Source organism: Bufo bufo, chromosome 1 (assembly GCF_905171765.1).
Source record: "Bufo bufo chromosome 1, aBufBuf1.1, whole genome shotgun sequence".
Taxonomy (NCBI): Eukaryota; Metazoa; Chordata; class Amphibia; order Anura; family Bufonidae; genus Bufo; species Bufo bufo.
This window is the reverse complement of record NC_053389.1, coordinates 122,108,471-122,129,363: the sequence shown is the minus strand read 5'-3', so window position 1 is coordinate 122,129,363 and position 20,893 is coordinate 122,108,471. Positions and strand designations below refer to the sequence as shown.

At 44.0% G+C, this 20,893-nt stretch overlaps 1 protein-coding gene across 1 annotated transcript; it reads right to left on the bottom strand.

The window, feature by feature from the left end:
- Positions 1–9,326: 9,326 nt before the first annotated feature.
- Positions 9,327–20,870, bottom strand: MRPS16 (mitochondrial ribosomal protein S16). Its single transcript, XM_040429075.1, has 4 exons — positions 20,748–20,870; positions 20,635–20,656; positions 12,547–12,807; positions 9,327–9,768 (listed from the first exon to the last, which is right to left on the bottom strand). Exons 2-4 carry the CDS (start codon positions 20,645–20,647, stop codon positions 9,647–9,649), a joined length of 396 nt encoding a protein of 131 aa, XP_040285009.1. The 5' UTR covers positions 20,648–20,656; positions 20,748–20,870; the 3' UTR covers positions 9,327–9,646.
- Positions 20,871–20,893: the final 23 nt, after the last annotated feature.

Sequence of the window (20,893 nt, the reverse complement as noted above, 5' to 3'; positions counted from 1 at the left end):
AAGGGGACCTAAGCTCTATTAAGCAGGCACCGCCATTACACTTCCAACAGAGCTGTTCTTCTGGATCTGTTTAAAGTGCTTTTTGTTGCCTTACAGGCTAAAAGGAAGAGCTGATCGGTGGGGGTGCAGGGTACCAGACCCCCACCTATCCGATAGTCATGAGTTATCCAAAGGATAGGTCATCAATATCAGGAATCTGGAAAACCCTTTAACTACACTTAATGTTAAAATAGCAACACTAAGAAGGAAAAGTTGTGAAAGTATAGAAATCAAATGATGCATATGAACAAAATATGCAAAACATCTTGATTTATACAGTATCAAGTATGAGTGCCACGTGCAGAACCACATGCACTTACATGCCTGGCAGGCTATCAATGAGATTATTAATGGTTGTCTGAGGAATGTTTTGCTGCGCTGTTGGCAGCTCTTTTTGCAGTTGCTGACCTATGATGTCTCATATCAAGTACATCTAAGACAACTCCAGAGATGCTGCAGGCCATGGTAGCACGTTTAGGCCAAATAGGCTGCTCACAGTAGCACAAGCAAAATGCAGCCTAGTGCCCTAACAGTATGGAGACCACCAAAGTAATACTTTATAAGCCAGGTCTACAACAATAAATCCAGCCTGTTGGAGCATCAGTGCAGGGATGAGCATGACGGAGAGCATCAGGCGTTGGACCTACCTTGGGTTTAAAAATACATCTTTTATTATACACTAGAATGAACGCCTCACGAGAGGCTGAACGAGACTTGGGCACTGATGATGTCCCATGGTGTTTGACCGGAACACAGCTGTGGAACGCAGAAGTTTATTATACAGCTGATTCACCCTATCTCACCATGGTTGGCATCTGACAAAGATCCATCTTCAGAAACGTACAGGAGGTCAGAAATAAAATCGTTATATTTTAGAATGGCTAGCATTACTATTGCAGCTAACATGGGGAAGACCAGGAGATCTGTTGGTGAAGCAGATCTCCTGATTGCTCCTTGGGCCCACCAGAGGACATTAATGTGATGGTTCAACCCCCTTCTATACAGAATATGTACATAACCACTTGTAATCACATTTCAATCTATCTTATCATTGCACAAGGGGACATTGGCTCTAAGGTCAAGTCCAAATGAGGTTGTCTTCTACCGGACCTTTAGGGACCATTATTTTGCCAGAGCCCCAGGCCCCCGGAGGATCCATTGGCAAGCTAGTTGAACCACGTCTAGAATCATAGATTTGACAAGGGGTTGGAGAGGCAAAATTTGATGCCAAACTAATTAGTGCAGTCATATTACTGTATATACAGATAATCTGTCTGAAGACACTCCTATGAAGACAGACTTTAACTGACTCAAGGCTTAGCGTTTCATCTCTTCAGAGCACAAAAGAGTCCTGCTATTGTGCTGACATAATGCATCCATGTTTGCTCTTCTCTTTAATTCTCCATGAAAGTAAAAGTGTTCACTGTGCCCAATGTCAAAATGTAAACCTAGAACAAGCAAACAGAATTATTCAAAGAGCTGATACAAAGAAAGACTTATGAGGAAACCTAAACTTACTAGTAACATAGCTGTATTTAGGGTGGCTCTATTAATATACATTACATGACCATTTTGGTATATGGCATACTTGCCAACTCTCTTAAAACATTTGGGAGACTTACAGAAAAAGGGAAGACCTCCAGGAAGTGCTGGAAAATCCCCTGTATTGCTCAGGGAGGGCTACTTCCTCCCGGAATAAAACCACCATGAGCAATAAGTGTATGCAGTGCCATGATTATGCAGCCCCCAATGCCCATATATGCTCTGAGGAGGGGTGTAACATGTCATGGAAAGGGGCATGACGCATCTCAAAAGGGGTTGTGGCTACACAGGAAAGAGTTAAAAAAAAAAGTTTTCTTAATGGCTATGCTCTCTCGTACAATCATAACTGTGAAGGAGCAGGTATTCTTTGGGCTTGCATAATGTGTTTTTCAGCCTAATTATTCCCCTCTTCAGCTGTGCAGCTAGATGCATTTCTTTCACAAGCAGGGGACGGCTCACATGAAAGTACAGTGACTCTTTAAAAAGGAGAGTGTCCACACAGAGTAATTTCTATTTCTTCTCGCACAAACATAAATTGGTAAGTATAAGATGTGAGATGCACCTTTTCAGTCTCTATGCCTGCTGAACGGATGTGCTATAAGAACTTTACTGTGTGCTATAAGTCGAACAAATGTCCACCTTCCCTTTTACTGAGACTCTGAGTGGGAAACTGCAGCTGCATCCCCCTCCTCCCCATTCTGCTTACTGACTGAGGAGCTACAGGCAAAAAGGCAACTACAAGCTGCTGGAAGATGAGAAAGATGCTACCATCCCCTGATAATATATTGTATATTGCATACATTTCTATATATTCTATATCTTTCATATATTTACATATACTACAGATTTATGCAATAAGAATTACATTGGCAAAGAGAGAGAGAGAGTCAGGTAACAGAAGAATATTAGGTTATTATGTACAGCCTGCGACTGTTCTCTGTGATTAGAAAGGATTTTCCTTATTAATGGCTTTTATCTTCCTGCAGGGCAACCATTGCTATGACCGGCCTAGGGTTATTGTTATCATTAAGAGACCTTTGTTGAGTACTGAAAAGCGTTAACGTCCCGGGATGTATTGTACTTTTTAAACTGATGGAATAAAAGACTATTTCTAAATTCAAGGGCTTTGGTGCTGGAGAATCACTTTCTTGATCGTGGATTTTAAAAGTGCAGTGTGTCAATTTATGCTGTGCATTTCATCTTTTGCAAAACATAGCGTAACATTTTCCGCCACTCCACATGTAAATCACGCAGATTTAGCCACAGTTTTTCCAACGCAAATTACGTCCTTTGTGAATTTGGCCTCCAAGGGCTGTCCCATAAGTGACAACCCTGATGACCCTGGGACACGCTCCAGGCAAACAGCTGATTTTGCTGGGAGAAGCCATGGCAGTCATTCAGATGAAAGGCTGTGCTTGTAATGCAAGGAAGACTCACATCCTCCAGGCTGGGATCTATTTGTGTAGAGTAGCCTGGTGTTCTTCCTCATAGAAGGGGGTCCTGAGTGGGCTGTCATTTTTCTCTAATCCGATGTGCTACATAATGTATTATCTTGTATATTATCACATTTATTATTAATTTATGAAAATATGTGAAAGGAAACGATACAACATGAGCGGAGACGAGGAGTTCTGGGCGATATCTGAGACATGTCATGGAAGAAACACAAATGTAAACTGTTGAAACACAGATCTCTGTATCTTGCTATGATTAAGGAACTTTTCCAAAGCGCATAAGTGTATTTTGTACTTCCCCACGAGCAGATGTCATATGTTTCTAATCCATACTATTAAAATTTGGATCTTATCTTATTCCATAAAGTACCTTTTGCCAGACTTTGATACTGGCAATGCGCCTCCTGATCGGACGTTCTGCCCATGCACAATGTTCCTCAGAAGGCACAATTTGTACAATTGGGTGAACGGAATACGCCTGTTCTCTTTACAGGACTTATGCTGCTTATCTAAGGTTGTGTCATCTTATAAGCATCTATTATACTGATTGTAGACATGTCTGACAGATGTAACGTCCAGAAGATGCCAAGATTTTCTTTCTGTTGTCAGAACATGACAACGATTCCACCTGCACAGTGTATGAGCCATTGTTCTGCTAATAACCGTAATACCTCTGTTGGCTGCACGGACCTGCAGCTCTAATACACATCACAGATCGGCGATGTGGCGGCCATTATGTCTGACCGCACACGGAGGCTTTGCGCACGCTTGCGCATTTTACCCAATAATGCAGTGCGCAATATGAACCATGTTGTACAATGTATTGCAGCCCACATCCGGCAGGTATTTCCATGTCACAGACCAAGACTGCACTCCAGTGTCATCTGTATACATAAAAAAAAAATATCTCCACATAGAACAGTGCCCTGTGCGATAAGGATCCCCCATAGGAGGGTGTGCAGGAGGCGTCAGGCCAGTTTCACATACCTGGGTTAGACTAGGTTTATAGGTTGCAGTTTTGTGCTGCAGGGCCAATTACTGCTCAGCAAAACCACATACAATTGCTGTGTTTTTGTTTGTTTTTTTTTACATGTTTTTTTTTAGCCAATTGTGGGGTTATTTAGCAAGCTGGTGTAAAGTAGAACTGGCTTAGTTGCCCTTAGCAACCGATCAGATTCCACCTTTCATATTTGACAGCTCTTTTGATAAAAGACCCCATTGGTTTTTACAGGTAAAACAAAAAAAAAAAAAAAGTGTTGCACTTCTAAAAACTGCTAGTGCAAAAGCAGCATTGCATAACTGCAGCAAACGTGTCTGGTTTTGCAACGCAGTAATTGGCCATGTGGCACATACTAAGAGGGGTTTTCCGGGATTTTAATATTGCTAGCTGGTTGACGAGGCTGCGGCACTACTCTGAGATCTGCCTTCCTGCCAGCGTTAACCTGCACGCCGTCTACATTGTAGTGGTGGTGAAGTGTAATTACAACTGTTCAAGAGAATGGGAGAGGAAACTGTGGTTACCCTGCATCACCATTACAACATACACAGAGTGCGGGGTAACATTGGCGAGAATGCAGCTCTCCAAATAGCGCTGCAGCCCCTTTACACCGCTGATTGCTCGGGGTGCTGATAGTCAGACCCCCAGGAGAATGGGTCATTAAAAGCGAGAAACCGTAACACCTTTTTAAATGGGTGTTTATGAGCGGTCAGGAATTCCGAGATAAGGGCTACAGACTACGCTGTCAAATTCATTGATAAAATTCCTCAACTTGCGGCAGGACCAGTTTGTAGAAGCTCCCACTAGGGGCAATGCTCTGTTGGAGCTGGTATTTGCTAATGATGCAGAGCTTGTTGGTAATGTTACGGTTCGAGAAACACTAGGTAATAGTGGCCACAATATAATTATATTCCCCCTAAACTATAAGAAGCAAACTCTGTCAGGCAGAGCAAAGACACTGAATTTACTGTAAGAACTGTGAATCGGTCAACCTCAGGACGTGGTCACAGCAGGAACAGTGGACAGTTTTATAAAGGGTTTAGATGAATTCTTAAACGTAAACAACATTAAAGGGGTTGTCCAAGTTATATTTATTGATGACCTATCCTCAGGATAGGTCATCAATATCAGATCGGCGGGGGTCCGACACCCAGCACACCCGCCGATCAGCTGTTTGAAGAGAAGGCGCGCGCCATCTCCTCTTGACTGTTTACCTTCTCGCCGTTGCATCTGCAGTGGTGAGCAGGTGTAATTACACCCAAGCCGTCCCATTCATTTCAATGGGACGGATCGGTCCCATACACTTGTATAGGAGCGATCTGTACCAATGAATGGGACGGCTTGGGTGTAAAGACACCTGCTCACTGCTGCAGATGCAACGGTGAGAAGGTAAACAGTGAAGAGGAGGAGCCACTGGCACGGCACGCGCCTTCTCTTCAAACAGCTGATCGGCGGGGGTGTCGGACCCCCGCCGATCTGATATTGATGACCTATCCTGAGGATAGATCATCAATAAATATACCTTGGACAACCCCTTTAATGCTTATGAAAATGTGTAGAAATCTGAGTCTCAATTCGTTCTGGGATTCGCGTCTCCATCCATCCCTTGGTTGAACCTGATGGACTTATGTGTTTTTTAAACCATAATCAATTATGTAACTATGTAACAATGAAAGTGAAAGCTATAGAGGAAAAACCATTGTTTTATAAACACCAACTGAAAACACGACTTTAGTTCAGAATAAGTAGAATGCAATAATAAAAAATATTTCCCCCAAAAGTGTCCATAGCCTTGACGTTACCTCTGGGTTCTAAGAGACCATGTGCTGCAGCTGTATTACTGCTGAGTAAAACGGAACAGACACATTGCTGCTGTTTCACAGATTTTCAGCATTTTTATATAGAGAATCCATCCATAGAGCACTCTCTTAAAGGGGTTGTCCGGGTTCAGAGCTGATCCCAGATATACCCATATTTTCACCCAGGCAGCCCCCCTGATGTTAGAATCGGAGCATGAGATTGTGCAGGGCAAGGGCTCTTTTGTACAATAACACACCCCCGGCGGAGGCTTCTGCCCGGCAGTGTGTTTGGTGAGGTCACCGGCTAAGATGGGCGTGCTTTAGCGCTGCCCTAGCCGTTTTACTGGCTAGGGCAGCGCTAAAGCCCGCCTATCAGTGCTGGTGACCTCACCGGGCTTCCTGGCAGCCCCATGGAGAGCCCTGGTATGTCACCGGATCTCCTGAAAATGCTAAATTGCACAGGGAAAAGGAGAGCATCGGAGCATGAACTGCCAAGTCAGGGGCGCTGCCTGGGTGAAAATGGAGGTATGTCCGGGTTCAGCTCTGAACATGGACAACCCCTTTAAAAGGAACATTCAAACAACATATACCATAAATGTCTGATAGATGTGGGTGCCACCTCTCGGACTTGCATCATTATCCAGAACAGGGTCCTCCAGCCCACTATCCTACCTGGTGAGGCGGACACTACATTCAGGCAGAATGAATAGGTGGCCATGGATGTGTGTGGCTCTCTCCATTCATTTCTATTGGAGTTACAGAAACAGCAAAGAATGACATGAATGGCAAGAACTGTGGACATCCATGGGCACCTATACATTCATCCCCCGCATGGGTGTGGCAGCAGCCAGCTGTCTCATTAGGCAGGTTGGGGGACCTCAATACGGAGGGTCGCAGAGATGGGACTCTTTCAAACATTGTCCTGTGGACATGTCATGTCTAAGATGGAAGTATCCCTTTATGTATACCAAGGCTGCGAACTAGGGCAAAAAAAAAAAAAAAAACTCAGACAAGGTTTTCCCAGCCGGATGATGGCATATACAAGTGCTCGCACCTCACTGCAGACTTAACTACAGGAGTTTGCCTTCCAGACTCAGCCTGTGTTATCACTTTTGGCAAGGTTCTTGTCTAAATGCATTAAAGAATAGGTGTTGTACTTCTTTATCTTAGAGGAGAGGCCGCGTCTATTTCATGAGCACAGCTGTTAAAAGCGAGAGAAAAGCAAATGTATTAAAATACATAAACACAGTAAACTACAGAGGGAAACTTTCACACAGTACAGTATTACACGTGAGCCCTGGATACTGATGGCAACACCTTACACATCAGGAGCTTCGCATTAGGCCTTATGCAAACAACCATATTTTGGATCCACATCTGTTCCGCATTTTTGGTGGATAGCACTCGGACGCATTCATTTTTGTGGGTCAGAAATGGGTCTGCATCCGTATGTCAATTCCGCACATGTCCTATTTTTGTCCATTTTGCCAACAAGAAGTCATTTCTATTAACGGGACTGAGCAAAATGGGGATTGCACAAGGACGGTATCCGTATTTACTGGATCTGTGGTTTGCGCAAAACAGATCAGGTCATGTGCATATGTAGCCTTAAAGGAACTAAACCTAGAAATAAATGATAAAAGTAGGAGATAATCTTTTTGTCCCAAGTTCCTAAAACAAGCAGGATTGGGCCTTGAAGGGGTTTTCCAGGACTGTAATACTAATGATCTATGTTTAGGAAAGGTCATCAATATCTGATCAGTGAGGTGTCACAGGTCATACCCTGTTTCCCCGAAAATAAGACAGTGTCTTATATTAATTTTTGCTCCAAAAGATGCGCTAGGTCTTATTTTCAGGGGATGTCTTATTTTTCCATGAAGAAAAATACGGTACACATTTATTGTTGAACAAAAAAAAAGGAAATCAGGGTGGGGAGGGGGATCACTTAAAATGGCACAGGGGGATCAGAGAAGGGAATCAAAATGACACAGGGGTATCAGGGTGGGGAGGGAGATCACCTAAAATGACACAGGGGGATCAGAAGGGGGAATCAAAATGGTACAGGAGAATCAGAGGGGGGGATTACTATAGCATTTTAGTACCCCCTTCTGATCCTCCTGTGTCATTTTGATTCCCCCCTCTGATCCCCCTGTGTCATTTTAAATGATCCCCCTCCCCACCCTGATCACCCTGTGTCATTTTAATTACCGTTTTTAGTCTCCCCCCCCCCATCTTCACCAGACATCCCCCCACCTTCCATCAGATATTCCACCCCCCCTACCTGTCACCCCGTCCCCTGTGTGTCCGTGCCAGCCAAGTTGTGAGACTCCATCAGGGCAGAGCGAGCAGCAGGCGGAAGAAGGCGGCAGCTTGTCCTGGCGGCAGCTGCGGCCAATCAGTGAGCTCCTTACATTCTGGGGTGGCTTGCTTTATAATCGGGGAGGCATTATGTCCGGCCGATGCTTTATAATCGGGGAGTCATTATGTTCGGCGGGCGCTTTATAATCAGGGAGGCATTATGTTCGGCCAATGCTTTATAATCAGGGAGGCATTATTTTCGGGGGATGCTTTATTATCGGGGAGGCCTTATTTTCGGGGGGATGCCTTATATTGCAGCGATAGGCAAAACTAGAGGTAGGTCTTATTTTCGGGGGATGTCTTATTTTCGGGGAAACACGGTAGCTGTGAAATCTGTTTTTATCCAATCAACTAGTGCTGCCATCTAGTGGTTAAAAGCACAAAATACAAAAACGTCAAGATCAACCTCAATAGGAAGGTACATCTATTAAATGCTCTTAACCAGGCATGCCCAACCTGCGGCCCTCCAGCTGTTGCAAAACTATAATTCCCAGCATGCCCAGACTGCTTACATCTAACAGCCTACAGCAGGGCATGGTGGGGGTTGTAGTTTTACAGCTGGGGGGCCGCAGGTTGAGCATGCCAAAAACCTTGGCTATTAATACATGGCACCATACGGTGAAAGGCACCTTTAAGGGAGAGTTTGCATCTCAGTTTCATTTTCCGTTTTTCTGATCCGTCAGAAGTACAGAAAAAAACTAAACAAAACAGGATCCTGTGCATCAGTTAATACACAGGATTAGTTTTTTTTTTTTTACAGGATCCTGTAAAAAAATTAATTAAATATCCTGTTGCACATTCGGCATCCGTTTGAGGCATTTTCATTTGAGATCCGTTTTTTTTCTGCCTAAAAATGTATCTCTGATGGAAATGGCTCAGATGCCAAATGTGCAACAGGATCCTGTGTGTATGTATGTATAATATATATATATATATATATATATATATATATATATATATATTATATAAATAAATAAATAAAAAGATCCTGTGTATTAATGGATGCACATATGTCTATTCCCTTTAAAGCAACGCATCCTCCTATGGAAAAGATAGTTGCTGGAATTCTGCTCCATTGGTAGAACAGCCCGATACCAGTCACTGCTTGCTGAGGGCCAGGCCACGTGGAAGCTGAAATAATGAAGAACCAGGACTAGCCAGAATGAAGGACTTTATGTTATAGGAGGACCTGGTTATTACAGCCAAATAACTACATCCTTATAGGCAGAGCCAGAAGTAAAGGGTTTTTTCTGCAATGGTTGTCAGAGATGATGAGCAGCGCCAGTCCCCCCCCCCCCCCCCACATAATATGCGAAATGTTACATGGAAATCATTTCTTGCTTATATTTTACATAAACATAACTGAAAGGGTGAAATTCTCCGAATTCCAAAGTCACAGGAAATCACCAATACACTAAAAACGTCCCTTAATTCTATCCACAAGGATCTAGTGGTACTCAGGCTTCTGCCTCCTCCTTAGGGATTTCCTCTGGCTGCGCAGCCGCCTTCTCCTTCGCTTTTCGTAACCTCTCGGCTTCTGTGATAGTCATTGGGTGCAAAGGAAAAAATCCTGCAAGTCCTATAGCATGGGAGGAAAAATACATGATATTACTACAGATGTAACACAGATGCAATCTTATATCTGGTTTTCATATTAAATGGGAGTTGTCCTATTTTTACAGAGCATCCCCAAGAGCTGGTGCTGTGATGGCTCAACATGATTCGTAAGGGTACCATATCATATGGCTGGTATTGGGATATATTGCCAGTAAAATTTCCTGGCTATATCAGGTGAGCGAAGGGGTTAAAGAAGCTGGGCTTGTGGTGCTATCCATAGGAAGGCGATGATCTTAGGAGTACACCATATCCTTACTGGGTCCATGAGCGGCTGACTGATATATTATGTCTTAACTGCTTGATGCCTACCCACTATATATCAAAGGTGGGTGGCCCAGGTACTTAAAAGGGAATTGGCTTATCAGTAATTTAATTTCCAGGAGTCCCTCATGAGAGCACCACTAGGAGAAAAGGCCCCTGCCACCTCCACCCTCCAGTTTACTACACCTGGATGGAAGCAACTGATTTATTAAAACCAACAGGAATTCTTCATATGTGGTTAATAAGGAAGGGATTGTAAGGGGCGAGGTCATGAGGGACTCTTGGAAACGGATTTACTGGCATGCCCAATTAAATTTTTTCAGTCCATCCCTCACGACAGCAACACTGGGGTAATACCAGATTATGAATTTTTAGTTTTATTTGTTGGGGGGGGGGCCTTTTCAAAGCCTAAAAGGAAAATATGACCTTGGAAAGTTGTGACTAGACAGAACATCTTGTCTGTAATATCAGAAGAAGATATCTGATATTGAAAGATCTGATTTTGAAAGAAAGGTAGGCTCCACATTTCAGCTATACACCTGGTTTGTATATAGGAAAACAACCATAGCACAGCAAATTTCTGATTCAGACATCTTGGAGAAAGGAGTTTTAATGAAGGAGATCTTCTGGATATCTAGGACCAAGCCCTGGGACTACAGATCTTCAGATCAAAAGAAACTTGTATGTATAAAATCTACTATTCTTAACCACATGAGTAAGCACTGAGATTATATGTAAGAGTGTATGTATAAGATTATATGTATACTTATACTGTATTTACAAGTGTGTGAGATTATAATAAGGAAAGATACATTGATAATGTGTAGGAAAAAAGGGCAGAGGAGGAAAAGTTGCCACAGTGTCTCCAAATCTGGTATCAATAAGAAGCATAGAGGAGGGAGGACACAGCTCCAAAACATCTTGAGATAAACTGAGAGCATGATCATCCACTTCCTTATTGGATCAACTGAACAACCAAGATTTAGCGGGCCTATATACAATTTAGCATTTGCGCTACCACAATCGTAACTACCTTTTGTAGCTGTGGTCCTTGTACTACTGAGACTGCATTCTTATAACAGCACTAAAGAAAAGAAAGTAGATGAAGGAAAGGTGTTTTACTGAGGAGCGATCTTCCTGAACCTAGAGGAGAAGCCAACTGAGCTCCATGAACCTTCAACAGACGGGTAACTGCGAGCTGCACTACTTACCTTGAAAGGCTCAGGAGCAAACCAGGGAACCAGACTGACAGAACTCACCTGTAGACTACAGCTGGCCAGACCCAGAGGCCACTGCCACCTAAGCCACAAGCCACTTGGCATAGTTCAGCTGAGAGTGTCAACAATGAACAGCATATCTGAGCCTTCAGCACGAATAGCGAGGTAACCAAAAGCATTACTCCAACACAGGAGGCCCTGGCACAGCCACATAGGGTATGAAGAAGGGAGAACCCACCTACAGGCTCAGAGGTGGCATACAGCCAGGTGGATTCTGGGGTTGCCAGGGGATCTCTGCACCAAGAGGTGCTAGCAAGGCTACTCAAGAAATGGAAAGAGGCAGAACCCCCTGACACAGACCGAGCCTTAGAAGAACTTGAGGGTCTCTTCAAGAAAATCTGCATCCTTAGAGCAGAGAACCCATATCCTGTCCCAAGAAGGTCAGGGGGTAAAACCTCGTAGTGGTGCTGTCATGAGGGATGGACTGGAAAAGCATGTTTTTACAATTTTATTTTCAAATTACAAACCTAAAAATGTTTATAAAATGAAACCTGCATTGGCCATGAAAAAAATAAAACTGACAAAAATCTGGCCAAACACAATAATGACCTTTAAAGGGGTTGTCACAGGGGATACACCTGAAATAAAGGAGGGATAATTACTTACCTGACAGATCCTGCAATGCCGCTCTGGTTTTCCCAGCCCGGCTGCAGTGGTGATGCCACCATTAACATGCATCGCTGAGGCCAGTCATTGGCTGCAGCAATCATGTGTTGTCGGTGTGACATCAACGCTACAGCCGAGTAAAGAGATTCCAGTCAGGGGAACCAGAACAGCAGCAAAGGATTTCCCGTATTGTCTGGTTTCCTCCTGAAATCAGGCAGCCATGTCTGGTCCCAAAGACCCAAAATACCCAGGACCTGAGCCAGCAAAATGGGAGCTGTCACCGCTTCAGCCCATATAAAATAAGGGAGTGTACAAGCCTTACTGTACATCATTTTTCTATCTGTCAATCAAGATGCAGCATGTCGGGGTCCCAGCATGAGGGGCCCCCTACTTTACTAATCGGGGGGACACAGCTATAATTAACAAGGGAAGCTCCATCTTTAATTGTGGGGAGTGCAAGACCAGAGTCGCACATTCCCCGTTTCTGAACCCTTCATAAAAATGTGCATCAAGTGCTTGGCAGCCACGTTCTGTGGACCTGCTCCTACCCTTCACAGCTCAGTTCTGGACCCGTTGTTCTGGAAATGTGCAATTACCTAATAACTTGGCCACTGGTTTTGATAGATGTGCTCCACAAGCGATCCAGTACTTTATCCGATCGATGTTCAGGCTGACAAGCTTCTCATTATAGACATTAGGTAAAGGGTCATATGTGCCAAGTTTATCAAAGTGCTTCCCGTCCCGCGCCCGCTTGTTATGGGCAGCCACAATGCGATAAAAGGGTCTGTTAGCACAGCCACCAAGAGCCATTCTGATCACCACGTAACCTCCATGGTAACGTTTCAGGACCTGGGATGCTGGAAAACAAACATCATATGAATACATTATACTATAGTGCATTGCAGGCTGTAGTTAGACTGCAGCGGTGACATCCCATATAAGGCTGCAGCCAGTCCGTGGCCTCAGCAGTCACATGCTGCACACCGCTGAGGCCACTGGTACGGGACTATACGACAATTCAAGGACTACTGCATACGTGTATTTGGAGATCCTCCCACTCCCACAATGCATTTATTTCCACAATAGAGGACATAACGTCAGTCTTCTACTGGTCCGGCTGGACTATAGATAAGTGCAGTATCCAACATAAAAAGTTTCAATATCAGTTCAGTCCCAGTGTAATTATACCGTAGACATGGGAGAAGGAGAGTCGGTATGTCCACACACTCAGACGTTTTGTGAGACCAGGCCCCCTTTCTCAATCATGCCTGGGGGTGATCCTATGCATGTTGACATACCCGCAGCCTCCTACTCACATGAGAATGTTAAAGGCATTCCGAAATATATTGCGAAAAGTAAACTATTGCATCAAGATAAAAGCTGCAGGTCACATAACATGGTGCCTGGTCATAACCCTGCAAAATACATCTATTATATTCATCATGACTACAAAGTGGGCACCGCGGTCTTTATACAGCAACACATTAAAACCGTAGGAGTCACCCAGCCCTTCAGGGCGCACACCGTCCAACACTGTTATTCAGGGCACTTCTCTGTGTAACAGGTTAATCTTCACATATTGTTCCTCCAACTTCCTCCAATCTCAACCATTTCAGGTCTGAAAAATTAACAAGACTTTGTAGAGGTGGGACATAATGTCTCGGACCTGAAATGGTTGCAGAAGTTGGAGGTTCTGATGAACAATATGTGAAGATTAAATTGTTACACAGGGAAGTGCACTGGATAACAATGTTAAACAGCGTGTGCCCTAAAGGGCTGGGGGAATGCTTCTTAAAGGGGCTATCCTATGAATAATGGAAAAGATGAAGATCATACATAATCTAATACATGACAACCTCTTTCTAAATAACTTTCTGAATAACTTAGTAGCTATAATACATTGTTAATTACAAATGTATTCTGATGCAAGTGCTGGTTTGAAAACTGTAGAATATATTTCATGGGACAAAAGCTTTAAAGGGATTCTGTCACCAGATTTAACCCTATTAAGCTAGCTGACACTAGCGATGTGCTAATGTCAGCTAAACCTAACTAGCCTATTCCTACTTTTATCTATGCCCCGTCACTAGGGATCGACCAATTATCGGTATTCAGGATTTTGAAAGTTATCGGCATCTATTTTGCCGATATTCCGATAACGAATTGGGAACAAGGATAGCGCTGCTGTCAGGGCAATCCGTGTTCCCTCAGCAGCACAGGGGAGAAGGAAGCAGTGTCTACCCCCCCTGTGCTGCCGCTGCCGCCAATGAGGGGAGGAGAAGGGGAGGGGCTGTGGCCACCGATGATGTTGACTCATTCATTCATTCAAATTCAACAGGAGGCGGGAGCTGGCTGCAGAATCATATAGCCGCACCCAACCTCTATGACAAGTAGCTGCGATCTGCGGTAGTTAACCCCTCAGGTGCCGCGGATCGCAGCTACTGCTCATAGAGGTCGGGTGCGGCTATGTGATTCTGCAGCCAGCTCCTGCCTCCTGTATATAAATTAATGGGCGAGTTATCTTCATTGGTGGCGCAGTGCGCCCCCCCCACCCAAGCCCCCCCGTATTAGTCATTGGTGGCAGTGGCCACAGGGTCTCCCTCCTCCTCCTCCTCAGTGGCAATTCCAATCAGAGCCCCAGCAGTGTAAGCCTGGGGCTCCGATCGGTTACCATGGCAGCCAGGACGCTATTGAAGCCCTGGCTGCCATAGAGATCTATCAGGGTGAATAGGACAGGGGTTCTAGTCTCTAAGGGGGCTAAAAGTAAAAAAAAAAAAAAAAATACACATTAACAATAAACATGTTTATTTTCAGCAGACTTGTGTAGGAATTTTTTTTTCAAACATGAAGTCACAGAATATCTCTTCACAGAAGTTCGGGTTTGGGTTAGGTGTTGTGTAGATTTTTTTATTTTCCCTTATAACATGGTTATAAGGGAAAATAATAGCATTCTTAATACAGAATGCATAGTACAATAGGGCTGGAGGGGTTAAAAAAAACAAAAATAAAATAAAACTCACCTTAATCCACTTGATCGCGCAGCCCGGCTTCTCTTCTGTCTTCTTCTTTGAGGAATAGGACCTTTGATGAACTCACTGCGCTCATCACATGGTCCATCACATGATCTTTTACCATGATGATAGATCATGTGACGGACCATGTGATGAGCGTAGTGACATCATCAAAGGTCCTTTTCCTGTGCACAGCAAAGAAGAAGACAGAAGAGAAGCCGGGCTGCGCAATCAAGTGGATTAAGGGGAGTTATATTATTTATTTATTTTTAACCCCTCCAGCCCTATTGTACTATACATTCTGTATTAAGAATGCTATTATTTTCCTTTATAACCATGTTATAAGGGAAAATAATAAAGATCGGATCCCGATAGTCTCCTAGCAACCGTGCGTGAAAATCGCACCGCATCCGCACTTGCTTGCGGATGCTTGCGATTTTCACGAAGCCCCATTCACTTCTATGGGGCCTGCGTTGAGTGAAAAACGCAGAATATAGAACATGCTGCGATTTTCACGCAACGCACAAGTGATGCGTGAAAATCACCGCTCGTGTGCACAGCCCCATAGAAATGAATGGGCCCGGATTCAGTGCGGGTGCAATGCATTCACGTCACGCATTGCACCCGCGCGGAAAACTCGCCCATGTGAAAGGGGCCTAAAAGTTCAGATTATCGGTATCAGCTCTAAAAAAATCTATATTGGTCAATCCCTACCCGTTACGCCAGAAATCTAACTTTTATAATATGCTAATTAGCCTCTAGGAGCAGGGGGGGCGTTAATCCTGCTCCTAGAGGCTCTGTTCTCCCACCTTTGTCAAGTCCTTAATGACAGCACCAGGCAGCACTCTGTCTGCCAGCCCTGTGCTCTGGTGAAATCTCACGCTGTTCAGCATTCGGCGCAGGCGCGGTGAGGGAAAGACGCTCGCAGGCTGCCAGCTTCCTCACCGCCCCTGCGCCGAATACTGAACGGCGCAAGATTTCACCAGAGCACAGGGCTGGCAGACAGATGCGAGCGCTGCCTGGCCCTGTCAATCAGGACTTGGAGGGAGGCTGCAGACAAAACAATATGTCAAGGCTACAGACAGCTGAGAGGACAGAGAAACGGAGCTGGATTAGTACAGGCTCGGGAAGGTGAGTTTAAAGGGAATGTGTCATGTTTTTTATGCTAAACTTTTTTTGGAATTTTTTTTATTTTTAACATGTCACTATCTATATTTAAAAATAAAATGTATAAAATCCTGCAGTTTTCACACTGGTCACTAGGCCTAAAACATGCAAGACTTCCTGTCTTTTGAGAGCAGGTACATGAGCCATAGACACAATGGACAAGAGACTCCTTTGACTTGGGGAGACTATGGGAGAGTGTTTTAAGCATGCTCTGGGACCTGTGCAGAGGTCAGGAGGGAGCAGATAAGCTGTGATATCACCTATTGTGAATGGTGGAGCCTGTGTTATCTATATAGAGGTGTTACTTATATTACAATTCTGCCTGTGGTGATAATATCTAGTGAAAAGGTACAGAACAGGAAATCATGGCCTATTATTACAACTTGTGGCCAGTGGGAAAATTGCAGGATTATATACAGTACATTGTTTTTTTTTTTTTTTTTTTTTTAATATAGTATGTGACATGGGTAGATAAAAAATAAATAAAAAACAACGTTTAAGGCTACTTTCACACTCACGTTTGGTGCGGATCCGTCATGGATCTGCACAGACGGATCCGTTCAGATAATACAACCGTCTGCATCCGTTCAGAACGGATCCGTTTGTATTATCTGTAACATAGCCAAAACGGATCCGTCTTGAACACCATTGAAAGTCAATGGAGGACGGATCCGTTTTCTATTGTGCCAGATTGTGTCATAGAAAACGGATTCATCCCCATTGACTTACTTTGTGTGCGTTTTGGTGTTCGCCTCCAAAGTGGAATGGAGGCAAACTGATGCATTCTGAGCGGATCTTTTTCCATTCAGAATACATTAGGGCAAAACGGATCCGTTTTGGACCGCTTGTGAGATCCCTAAACAGATCTCACAAACGGAAAGCCAAAACGTTAGTGTGAAAGTAGCCAAAGTAGCCTAACATAAAAACAGGATTTAAAGTTTAAACAGATCATTTTCTGATTACATATTCCCTTTAAGTTTTTTTCTCTTTTTTTTATTACCCTCCTTTCAGTTTGGCACCCCCCAAAAAAAACTTTCAACTCAGACAGCCCCTTTAACAGCCACAAATATAATTCTGCATAATAATTAAATTTTGGCTAGCAGCAGCCACCACTAGAAGACACTTTCTGCATACTGTTTTAGTATACCGTATTTTTCGCCCCATAAGACGCACTTTCCCCCCCCCAAAAGTGGGGGGAAAATGCCCCTGTGTCTTATGGGGCGAATGCTGCCATTTTACATTGCAGACTGCGATGTATCAGCTGGAGGGGGGGGGGGGGGCGGTGTTATGCAAATGCGGTGGGGCCGGTGCGGTCACTGTACTCCGGTCCCGCCGCTCACTCACTGCTTTATTGCTTAAACATTTTATAATAAATAGTTCCGATCCCCAGCCCCATCTGTGCTACCGTACTTACTAAATGTCCTGTAGCAGGCAGAGCAGGGTGGGCGGCCGGCTGTAACTCACTGACGTCATGTGCCTGCGCCGCTACTTCATTCATAAAGTAAGCGGCGCAGGCACATCACGTGACATCAGTGAGTTTCGGCCGGCTGCCGGCGCTGCTCTGCCTGCTACAGGACATTTAGTAAGTACGGTAGCACAGATGGGGCTGGGGATCGGAACTTCAATTAAAGCTATTATTAAAAAATGTTTAGGCATTAAAGGGCTTCTGTCACCCCACTTAAGTCATATTTTTTTTTTGGGCTAGTTAAATTACTTATATTGCGATATATGAAAATATAATGGTCTTACTTACTTTGATTCAGCGGTTTCTTCTAAAAACGAAGTTTTATAATATGTAAATGAGGGCTCTACCAGCAAGTAGGGCGTCTACTTGCTGGTAGCTGCTGCAGAAAACCGCCCCCTCGTCGTGTTGATTGACAGGGCCAGCCGTGATCTCCTCCTCCGGCCAGCCCTGTCGGCATTTCAAAAATCGCGCGCCTGTGTTCATTCGGTGCAGGCGCTCTGAGATGAGGAGGCTCGCCTCCTCAGCACTCCCTCAGTGCGCCTGCGCCGATGACATCAGCGAAATAGAAGACGTCATCGGCGCAGGCGCACTGAGGGAGTGCTGAGGAGGCGAGCCTCCTCATCTCAGAGAGCCTGCACCGAATGAACACAGGCGCGCGATTTTTGAAATGCCGACAGGGCCAGCCGGAGGAGGAGATCGCGGCTGGCCCTGTCAATCAACACGACGAGGGGGCGGTTTTCTGCAGCAGCTACCAGCAAGTAGCCGCCCTACTTGCTGGTAGAGACCTAATTTACATATTATAAAACTTCGTTTTTAGAAGAAACCGCTGAATCAAAGTAAGTAAGACCATTATATTTTCATATATCGCAATATAAGTAATTTAACTAGCCCCCCCAAAAAAAAAAATGACTTTAGTGGGGTGACAGAAGGCCTTTAAGGAAGTGAGAGCGGTGGGGCCAGAGTACAGTGACCGCACCGGCCCCACTGCATTTGCATGACACCGGCCCCTCCTCCCTCTCTCCCACAGGTTTAGCTATGGTATATTAGGGCATCTGTGGATGCCACTATTATGGGGTGGGGGATCTGTGGGCGACACATATATAGCAGTGCCATCCACAGATCCACCCCCCATAACAGTGCCATCCACAGATCCACCCCCCATAACAGTGCCATCCACAGATTCATCCCCCATAACAGTGCCATCCACAGATCCACTCCCCATAACAGTGTCGTGCACAGACCACCATTAGTTCAAAACCCACCAAAAGCACACCTTTAGGTTAAAAATATTTTTTTTCTTATTTTCCTCCTCAAAAACCTAGGTGCGTCTTATAGGGCGAAAAATACGGTAGTTGAATGCGAGATGTGCTTACACTCCCTCTAGCAGAATTTTTCAAGGGTCATGCGACCAAAGCGTGGCTTGAATCACCTACTGACTGACTTTTTATTTTTAATACATAAAACTTAACTTTTAAATAGAAACAATAAAAGTATAACACTCTAAATTGATATTTAAAAATCCTCAGGATGAGCGGTGAGAGCTGGTGTATAAATTATGTATACCTCTACTCAGTATACATCACTGGATGGGATAGCTCCTGATAACGTTCTTGCCCAGATTCCTAAACCTTTACAGCAACTTTATGTTTAGTTGCATGTGTGTCTCTGCTATGGAGACTCTTAGCGCTCATCTGACTCTAAAATGTAAAGTGCTCCTGCTTCCCTACATGTTTCGCCTTATGAGGGCTTATTTTTTGCAGGACAAGTTGTACTTTCCAATGGCACCATTTATGGTTGTATACCATGTAGTAGGAAGCGGGAAAAAATAAAAAATAAATGGGGTAGAATTGGAAAAAAATTAATAAAATGCAATTCTGATAAAGGTTTTTATTTTTAGTTTTTTTAAATTGTACAATTGACCTGTTATCTTCATTCTCCAGGTCAGTACGGTTACAACGATACCACACTTGTATCATTTTTCTTGCGTTTTAATACTAAATTTATTTTATTTTTTTTAAACCTTTGAGGGAAAAAAAAACCCCCCAACATTCTAACCTCTATAACTTTTTTGTAGTTATGTGTACGGGGCTGTGTGAGGGATCATTTTTTGCGGGACGATCTGTTCTTGTCAGCGATACCAATTTGAAGTGTGTGCGACTTTTTGATCACTTTTTTTTTTTTAATATTGGGTAGTTGAAGTGACAAAAAATGGCAAATTGGCAGTTTTTATATTTTTTTCCTGTTACGCCATTTGCCATATATATTGTTATATTTTAATTTTATAGGCATTTTCGCATGCAGCGATGCCCATGTTTTTTTTGTAAAAACTTTTTTTTAAATCATTCGATTTTAATCATTTGATTGCCCATTGTGTTCATTGCTGGCTATATAGCCATCATTGAAGACTTCATTTACAATATAACAATACAATGCTGCCACCTAGTGGCCTGTATTGGTATATTTTGGCTCCGAAGCCTGCTTGAGGCTTCGGGCTATTTCAGAGACATAACAGGGTTCCCGATCTCAGTAGGGGAACGCTGTTATCGGAGCGGAAGAGCGCAACTTCCGCTTCCTGACTGATCAGATACCGTGGTCACATTTGACCACGGCATCTGAAGGGGAAAATGTATGCGATCAGCCTTATGGCTAATCACATGCATGTACCGCAGATCACTGCTATTTTAAATAGCAGAAACCCGGCGGCTATGGCTCCCGCTGCACGGGCGAGCGGGCGCCATGTTTAGGGACCGGACTTCCGCCGAACATATACGGCGGAGATACTTATTGGGTTAAGTAACGTAATGTATGTACACAGTGACTCCACTATCAGAACAGCGAGTGCAGCTCTGGAGTAGAATATAGGATATAACTCAGGATCAGTAGGAGAGAAGTAATGCCATGTATGTACACAGTGACTCCACCATCAGAACAGTGAGTACAGCTCTGAAGTATAATACAGGATGTAAGTCAGGATCAGTACAGGATGAATTATAATAAATATAAAAACCATAAAGCAATCAGACAAGAACTATAATACTCACTTATATGAACCATCCTGATGTCCTGAGGAAGAAACACAGATGAGAATGTCAGAACTTGCAGCATAAAACAGACAGGAAATACAATAAGCAGTATAACCGTGTAACATCAATACCCGACTAATCGCCTCAAAGAACTGCAGGACGTTTCATTGACCGTGTCGCTAGCTGCCCTTCACTCTACAACCATGTACGACCACAGGGCGCCGCCATTGGCAGGAAAACACTCGCACTCACCCGGAAATAATTGCTCTCTGCCAGT